Below are 9,588 nucleotides of genomic sequence, written 5' to 3'. Positions count from 1 at the left end.
GACGAAAGATCGAAATATCACCCTTAAGGCCAAGGGCCTCCGCCAAAAAGAAGAGTTCGACCTCGATCGAACAACGACAAGTTAATATTTCGACGAAAGATCGAAATAACACCCTTAAGGCCAAGGGCCTCCACCAGAAAGAAGAGTTCGACCTCGATCGAACAACGACGGGTTAATATTTCGAGGAAAGATCGAAATAACACCCTTAAGGCCAAGGGCCTCCGCCAAAAAGATGAGTTCGACCTCGATCGAACAACGACGGGTTAATATTTTGACGAAAGATCGAAATAACACCCTTAAGGCCGAGGGCCTCCACCAAAAAGAAAAGTTCGACTTCGATCGAACAACGACGGGTTAATATTTCGACGAAAGATTGAAATAACACCCTTAAGTCCAAGGGCCTCTGCCAAAAAGAAGAGTTCAAACTCGATCGAACAACGACGGGTTAATATTTCGACGAAAGATCGAAATAACACCCTTAAGGCCAAGGGCCTCCGCCAAAATGAAGAGTTCGACCTCGATCGAACAACGACGGGTTAATATTTCGACGAAAGATCGAAATAACACCCTTAAGGCCAAGGGCCTCCGCCAGAAAGAAGAGTTCGACCTCGATCGAACAACGACGGGTTAATATTTCGACGAAAGATCGAAATAACACCCTTAAGTCCAAGGGCCTCCGCCAAAAAAAAGAGTCCGACCTCGATCGAATAACGACGGGTTAATATTTCGACGAAAGATCGAAATAACACCCTTAAGGCCAAGGGCCTCCGCCAAATAGAAGAGTTCGACCTCGATCGAACAACGACGGGTTAATATTTCGATGAAAGATCGAAATAACACCCTTAAGGCCAAGGGCCTCTGCCAAAAAGAAGAGTTCGACCCCGATCGAACAACGATGGGTTAATATTTCGACGAAAGATCGAAATAAAACACTTAAGGCCAAGGGCCTCCGCCAAAAAGAAAAGTTCGACCTCGATCGAACAACGACGGGTTAATATTTCGACGAAAGATCGAAATAACACCCTTAAGGCCAAGGGCCTCCGCCAAAAAGAAGAGCTCGACCTCGATCGAACAACGACGAGTTAATATTTCGCGAAAGATCGAAATAGCACGCTTAAGGCCAAGGGCCTCCGTCAAAAAGAGGAGTTCAACCTCGATTGAACAACGACGTATCAACATTTCGATGAGAATTCAAAATAATACCCCTAAGACTGAAAGCCATCGCTGAAGATAACTGGGACTCGCGACGGGATGATACTTTGATATAAGCTCGAAAATAAAATCCCTACGACTAAGGCCGCTATCAGAAAGAGAATCCGATAACACTCGAACGTTGATAGATTAGCACCTCGATACGAGGTGAAAAGCACCGTCGCGTCAGCTAAAGCCGTCATCAAGGCTCTAACTCAAACCGAGCGACCTTGAAGTCCCATAAGAAGCGGGATCAACAGGCAGAAATCGACTTTGCATCAAAATTACGAAGAGCAAAACAGGAAAGGTAGTACAGAAGGCGTGTAAGAATGAAAAATCCTCTTCATACAAAGCTACAGCTCAAACAACCGCAAATTACCTACAGCTAAAATCAACAGAGTCCAAGAAAAGAACAATAAACAACAACAAAAAAGGGAAGAGAAACAAAGATAACAATTCTTTCACTCAGCACCACCTCCAGGAGATCCTCCCTCATCACCCGCACTCTCATCAGCTTCCGACGTTGCAGAGTCATATCCACAATTTACACGAGCCTCTCGTGCCTTCACTCGTGCTCCTTCATATGCGGCCTCAGTAAATTTGCTCGCCTCCCACAAGCTCTTCTAGATGTCCCGCTGGGCTTCAGCATGAACCCAAAGCTCGTGTAAATGACGAGGAGCTGCGAAGGAGGAGGATTCGACTTGAGCCAACAGTTGCTCCTTTTCGGCCTCAAGAGCAACAACCCGGTCCGCTAGGGTCGATGCCTCTCGGTCGATCTCGTCAATACGCTCCTCAAGCCTCGCTTCCCTCAATGTGGTCGTCGCCCTCTCCAATTACTGCTCGGATTTGAGGACGCGGATGGTATTCTCTAAAGCCGCAGCCCTGCCAAAGCCGATGACTAAGCACTCTCAATATTTTCCAAACCGGCAACTTTTTTTAGGACGCAGATCAGGTTCCGGCTCCTCCCCGGCGGGGCTGTGAAAATTGCTCCACGCTTTCCCAGGGCGAGGCAAGATCTCAACCACCGGCGGGACCTCCTCATCTTCTACCACTTATGCTCCTCCAGTGGCCAGAACATCGTTTTCCGGCGCCGGAATTGGGGCAGAAAGGTCAGTGCGAGAAAATTGACATCCATTTGAATCAATTTGATAAAGCAAGAGGATAAAGAAAAGGAAAGGCGAAAATTCCCGGCCAACTAAAGGAAATCAAAAATTCGAAGTATCGGGAGGAAAGCGGATTCGCAAAGTTTTCTTAAGCAAAGGCAAAGAATGTGTCAAATCTAATGGTGCAGTCCTATTTATAAGAGACATAAATTTTCCGAGCACGAAATCCAAGAGTCGCCAATTGAGGTTGATAGGGCATGAAACGGTTCAACCCCCTAGGAACGTGTGTCATAATGGCAGGTAACCATAAACAACGCTTTAAGACAAACTATGTTCAGGTTCCGAAACGATCGAAATGGTTCGAGGATATCGAAATGACGCCATCGCATTGCTAGAATTTAAAGACCATACCCAAGGGGTAGGTGGTAAGATTTCTCGTAATGCATAATAATCATAATCCGCCTACTAGGCCCGACAAAAGACGACCCCGGTAAGCGGAGGGAATAACTGTATTGGTCGAAATCTGATCGCTGCAGTCGGCCTGACCAAGATCTCGCCCAAGCGGCGAGATAGTAAAAGACGTCGGGGTTTGCTCCAAAACCCCGTACTCATAACGCCCACCGTGACAAAGAACGATACTAAGGGAACGACGAAAGCGGACGTTGTGCGAATCAGTATTGACCCATAGTGAGGGTTCCATAGCTATATATAGGGGAGGAGTCTCTCAAGGGGAAGGGGGTTTTTTCTCTCTCTTTTCTCTCCTCTGTAATCTTCTTAGAAAAAGGAGTCTTCCCATGGAAGACGGAAAACAGTGATCTCCATCGATGTATAAATGAAAAAATGGAAAATATCAATGAGATTGATCACCCCTATTTCATCATATGCATAATTTTGATTCGTTTATGGCTCTCGAGGTTATTAGGTTTGACTAAGATTTACCTATTCATTCTCTTTAATTGATTTGTTCGAAAAGATTCCAGTATCTTTTGAGTCAAACAATCACAAGTATGAAATCATACACCTAAGGTAAATTCTGGAGTTTTTAGTGTAGTGCACCAACAGTACTGTATAGGTCTAAATGTGACCACCCACGATCTATAGCTAGGATGACAGGTGAGCGCAAACCCACGAGTCGGTATGAGGGAATGTCCCAAAGGTTAAAGAGGGGACGTCCGTGCATTGTCGTTTAGTTTTATCGTAGTGAACACCCCTTGATTCGTCGTCCCAACGAATTAGAGAAATCTCCTAGTATATAAGGGGGATTTTAGGGCTTGTAAGTGGCAGAGGAGAAAATATACAAAACTATTTTTCTCTGTTCTTTTAGAATCTCTCTCTCTCTGTCTCTGTCTCTGAATATCTCTCTATCATCTCTTTGTTATAACGATCCAAGAGTTTATTATCTTCGACTACGATTTGCCCCTTCCATCTTTGATTGATTTGCTTAAGAAGAAATAAAAATCTTTTTAATCAAACAATTTGGCGCCGTCTGTGGGGATTTCCGTAGTCGAAATCATAGTTCTCATCTAGGATATCAAAAGCCACGATCACTATTCTTCATACCCCATAAGAACCAACAATGGCGGAAAAAGAAGCAAGGTTGAAGAAGATAGCAGATGTCTCAAACAACCTCTTAGGATCCCTCGACGAAGCCAGTAGGGAAAATACCGAGAATACAATACCAAGATTTACACCGGAGGGGGAGATCTCGCCCTCCCCGCACGGAGATCTGACAGTCTTGCGAGAAAAAGGAGCTTCCACGTCCACGGCGAGAGAAACACCACCAGCGATCAAAAAGCTACTAGAGGAGTGGCTGATAAGTGCCCTGAGCAATATGCTCGAAAGGCCCCCTCAAGGAAATGTCGAAGACTCGCCGACTACAGAAATCGTAGTTGCCTCCGGAGAGCCAGGCGCTACTCGAACGAACAACACCCGCACGGTCATCGAGGCAAGCGACGATGCACTCACAACCATTTTAAAGAAAATGGAAGAAATGGAAAACGAAAACAAAATACTTCGCGATCAAATAAAAGAGCACCAGGAAAGGGCTGACAAAATACCTGGCGCCCCTAAGCTGCTACCAAAACGTGATATTGGAAGGTTCATCGAACAGCCATACAGCGAAGAAGCTGCTCCTCACCCCATCCCGAAAACCTTCAAAATGCCACCATACTTGAGAATATACGACGGGACCACGGATCCAGAAGATCATCTAATCCACTACGTTACCGCGGTAAAAGGCAATGACCTGTCAAAAGAACAAGTGCCATCTGTGCTGCTGAAAAAGTTCGGTGAGACTTTGACAGGAGGAGCATTGACATGGTACTCCCAGCTACCAGCTCGATCAATATCAACGTTCGAGGAGATGGCAGACAAATTTGCTACCACCCATGCAGGAGCTAAAAAGGCCGAAGCTAGGGTCAACGACATCTTCGCCATCAGGCAAACAGCGAGCGAGGGACTTAGAGACTTCCTGGCCCGATTCAACAGAGTAAGAATGGGACTACCAAATGTGTCGGAAGGAATGGCAGTCGCAGCCTTCCAAAACGAATTAAATAGGAGCGGATCAAAGGCGACCAAAAAATTACTCAACAGACTCATGAAGTACCCCCACCACATGGGAAGAAATTCATAACGCCTACTGCGCTAAGGTAAGGGCAGATGAAGATGATCTTAACGGGCCAACTCAGCGATTAACGTCAGTCCAAACCGAGGCAAGGAGGGACAGACGCAATGATGGGCGAAGAGATCAGCCACCGCGTTTCAATCGATAAAGACACCAGCCTTATGTCAGAACATCTAACCTGCCTCCTTCGAGACATGCAGATACCTCTTCAAAACGAAAGAGGTATGCCTCCACTATTATCTGCTCATAACTTTTGTGTTTCCCCTTCAGAGATAGTGTACGCACTAGAGAAGCTGGGCACGTAGGTACAATGGCCACCAAAAACGAAATCGGGTCTGAGCGCAAGAAGGTCAAACGTCCTCTGTGAATTCCATCAGGAAAGAGGACACAAGACCGAGGATTCTATAGGCCTGCGACAAGAGGTGGTCAGAATGTTGAACCAGGGGTACCTAAAAGAACTACTCACCGATAAAGGAAGGGCCAACTTCGCCAGAGGACGCGACCCCTCTCAAGGACCTCCAAAACCACCATCGCCGGCACGCACCATACAGATGATCATTGGCGGCGGCGATGATTTGGTGATCAACCATGTGAAATTCACCACCACTCACAAACTCAAATGGACGGTCGCGCACGAACGGATGACGACTTCGAAGACAGTATCATCTTCGAAAAGTCAGATGCCGACGGTTTGTCTTTCCCCCATTATGATGATTTAGTTATAACTTTACGCATCGCTGATACGGATGTTAAAAGGAATCATGGTAGATGATGGAAGCGGCGCGTGTATTATCCACCCAAGAGTCCTCGTACAAATGAGGCTCGAGGATAGAATAATACCGCATTGCATAACACAAACGGGTTTTAACAATGCAGTAGAGCGGACATCCGGAGAAGTAGTGCTGCCTGTCTTGGCAGGGGGAGTCACGTTGGAAACCACATTCCACGTCATGAACCAAGAAACAACCTATAATGCCATCATAGGACGCCCATGGATATACGCCATGCGAGGCGTCCCCTCAAGCTTTTATCAAGTGATCAAATTTCCCACACCATGGGGAGTATTCAGCATTCGAGGCAAACCGCGCACCACCCAGGAATGTTATCGGATCGCCCAAGATTGCACGCACACCAAACAGCTGAAAGGATCAAGTGCGGAGGCATAGCAATCAGCCATGTTGGGAACTAAACCCGACCCACCAGCAGAAGTCATCAGAGACCCTGACATCATAGAAACTTGTAAGGCAACTATAGAAAACCTCGACCCGGTCCAGCTGGATGACGCCGACAACACAAGAAAGGCTTACATCGGGCACAACCTCCTAGAACCAGATAAGTATCATGAATTCTTAACTAACAACGCCGACTTATTTGCCTTTTCCCACTCAGATATGCCGGGGATCCCAAGGGATATCGCCACGCATAGATTGCATGTCGATCCTCTCTACCCGTCAGTACGGCAGGCGAGGAGAAAATTCAACGCCGCAATCAATGAGGCGGTCAGCGAAGAAGTGGACAAGTTACTCAGAAACGGTTCCATCAGAGAATCAAAGTACCCCCAGTGGATCGCCAATGTGGTCATGGTCAAAAAGAAGAACGGGAAGTGGTGAATGTGTGTGGACTTCACCGATTTAAATAAGGCATGCCCGAAAGATTCCTTCCCGTTACCCCATATCGACCAACTGATCGATGCGACAGCAGGACATGAACTGCTGAGCTTTTTGTATGCCTACTCCGGTTACAACCAAATCCTAATGGCAGAAGAGGACCAGGAAAAGACAACTTTTATCACTCACCAAGGGACTTACTGCTATAAAGTGATGCCGTACGGACTCAAGAACGCAGGGGCCACTTATCAGAGACTGGTCACCAAGATGTTCAAAGAACAGCTCGGCAAGACGATGGAGGTGTATATCGACGATATGCTGGTAAAATCAGCAAAAAAGGAGGATCACATTAATCACTTTAAAGAAGCTTTCGAGATATTGAGACAGTACGGGATGAAGTTGAATCCAGAAAAATATGCCTTCGGCGTGGGCTCGGGGAAATTCCTGGGCTTCCTCGTATCACAACGAGGGATCGAAGTCAACCCTGATTAGATCAAGGCCATCGATGCAATACCTGAGGTACTGACCAGCAAGAAATAGGTACAGAAGCTGATAGGGCGAATAACCGCCTTGTCGAGATTCATTTCACGGTCCTCAGACAGATGTCACAAGTTCTTCATCGTACTAAGAAAGGATCACGGGCTACAATGGAATGAGGAATGCATTGACGCCCTGAAGAAGCTAAAAGCATACCTATCTTCACTACCACTACTCGTCAAAGCGAACCTAGGCGAATGTTTGCTTGTGTATTTGGCAGTATCCGAGGTCGCTGTCAGTACGGTCTTAGTTCGCGAAAACAAAGGTACGCAATCCCCTATTTACCATATCAGCAAAACCTTAATAGACGCCGAGACAAGGTACCCTCACCTTGAAAAACTGGCCCTGGCACTAGTCGTAGCTTCACGCAAGCTTAGACCTTATTTCCAATGCCACCCCATAATGGAAATAACAACCTTCCCCCTAAGGGGTGTCCTACATAAGCCCGAGATCTCATGCAGACTCGCCAAATAGGCAATAGAACTCAGCGAGCACGACATAACTTACCAACCGCGAACTACCACCAAGTCGCAAGTACTAGCTGATTTTGTCGCCGACTTCAGCGCAGAGATATTGCCAGAGGCGGAACAAGAAGCGCTTCGCGCTTCAGCATGTACCGACCTCTGGACCCTCTACACTGACGGTGCCTCAAACGCCTCGGGATCGGGATTGGGACTCGTCCTCGAAGTCCCTACAGGCGAATAATTTGCCAGTCCATACGATGCCTCGAGATGACTAACAACGAGGCCGAGTATGAAGCTGTGATTGCAGGTTTGAAGTTAGCCCTCAAATACGGTGCCCGGCGGCTCATCCTCCGCTGCGACTCTCAACTCGTCGTAAATCAAGTCACCGGGAATTTCCAGAGCAAAGACTGCAGAAATATCAATCCGAAATCCATAAGTTACTGCCGAAGTTCGATGAATGCCACCTCGATCAGATCCCTAGAGCACAAAACATTGAAGCAGATGGCCTCGCCAAGTTGGCTGCGGCCACCAAGAATATCAACAAGGAGAATGTGGTCACCCTCCTTGACTCGGCCATAGACCATGTCGAGGTACTCTCCCTGAATCTAACTTGGGACTGGCTAATCGCCTTGTGTCCTACTTACAGGACGGAACACTCCCGCAAGACAAAAAGGGAAGCCAAGACACTCCGGACACAAGCGGCTCGATACAGCCTGGTAGATCATAACCTCTACAAGAGAACATTCGGCGGCCCCTTAGCCAAATTCCTCGGACCGCACCAAACAAGGCAATTACTAGAGGAAGTACACGAGGGTCATTGTGACGCACATACTGGTAATCGTGCCCTCGTTCGATGTCTCATTAGCGCCGGCTATTACTGGACTACTATGGAAAAAGAAGCAGCTGATTATGTCCGGAGATGCGAGCAATGCCAAAAGCACGCTCCTATGATACACCAAGCAGGAGAACTGCTCCATTCAGTCACCTCACCATGGCCTTTGATAAAGTGGGGGATGGATATAGTCGGCCCTCTGCCAGCCGCACGAGGAAAGGTACGTTTTCTTTTGGTTTTAACTGACTATTTCTCTAAATGGGTGGAAGTAGGTGCGTATGCTCAAATACGCGAACAGGAGGTCATCACCTTTATATGGAAAAATATTATATGCCGCTTCGGTATCCCCAAAGAAATCAGTTGCGGTAATGGACCCAGTTTGTCGAAAAGAAAACGACTGAGTTCTTCGAATAAAGGCACATCAAGCGGATACTCTCCACGCCATACCATCCCGCCGCCAACGGCCAAGCAGAGTCCTCCAACAAAGTGATATTAAACATACTGAAAAAGAAGCTCGAAAAATCTAAAGGGCTATGGCCCGAACTGCTACCTGAAGTATTATGGGCATATCGAACAACGCCAAAGTCTACCATGGGAGAAACGCCGTACTCACTGGTCTACGGGACCGACGCAGTCATACCCGTCGAGGTCGGGGTACCCAGCCTAAGATACTCCCATATAAGCGGAGCAGATAACGACGAAAGTAGGTTGCAAGACCTAGATAAAGTTGAAGAACGGAGAGACATGGCCCACATAAGGATGATAGCCCAGAAGCAACAAGTAGAGAGATACTACAACAAAAAAGCCAAGGTAAGACAGTCAAAGTCGGCGACTACGTTCTCAAGGCCAAAACATTGGCGTCAAAAGACACGAATGAGGGAAAATTAGGAACCAACTAGGACAGACCGTATAAAATCATAGCAGCGGCAAACAAAGGAGCATTCCAACTGGAAACAATGGGAGGAAAACTGCTCCAAAATAACTGGAACGTCGCCCATCTCAAGTACTTCCACTTCTGAAAGGCGTCACCTAAGTCGCACTCTTTTTCCCTCACCCGAGTTTTGTCCCAATCGGGTTTTCTCGGGGAGGTTTTTAACGAGGCGGCGAGGGGGATACCCTGTGGATCGGCGCGTTGTTCATCACTGCGGCCCAACGGCACGGTCTCCAGGCCAAAGTGATAAAGGGACTACACAAGTCAACTTCATTGTATGAACAGATATTTCCATTGTAT

General features: G+C 47.1%; 1 protein-coding gene across 1 annotated transcript; it reads left to right on the top strand.

The window, feature by feature from the left end:
* On the top strand, positions 3,871-5,065 carry LOC109226207. Its single transcript, XM_019391001.1, has 2 exons — positions 3,871-4,782; positions 4,943-5,065. Exons 1-2 carry the CDS (start codon positions 3,871-3,873, stop codon positions 5,063-5,065), a joined length of 1,035 nt encoding a protein of 344 aa, XP_019246546.1.

The sequence above is a fragment of the Nicotiana attenuata genome, chromosome 5 (assembly GCF_001879085.1).
Source record: "Nicotiana attenuata strain UT chromosome 5, NIATTr2, whole genome shotgun sequence".
Lineage (NCBI taxonomy): Eukaryota > Viridiplantae > Streptophyta > Magnoliopsida > Solanales > Solanaceae > Nicotiana > Nicotiana attenuata.
Note: the sequence above shows the minus strand (reverse complement) of the source record. Positions and strands in the feature narration are given on the sequence as shown.

Coding starts and splice junctions, on each gene's coding strand:
- LOC109226207 (XM_019391001.1), top strand. CDS start 3,871: ATGGCGGAAAAAGAAGCAAGGTTGAAGAAGATAGCAGATGTCTCAAAC. Junction 4,783..4,942: donor TCCTGGCCCGATTCAACAGA/GTAAGAATGGGA, acceptor TACTGCGCTAAG/GTAAGGGCAGATGAAGATGA.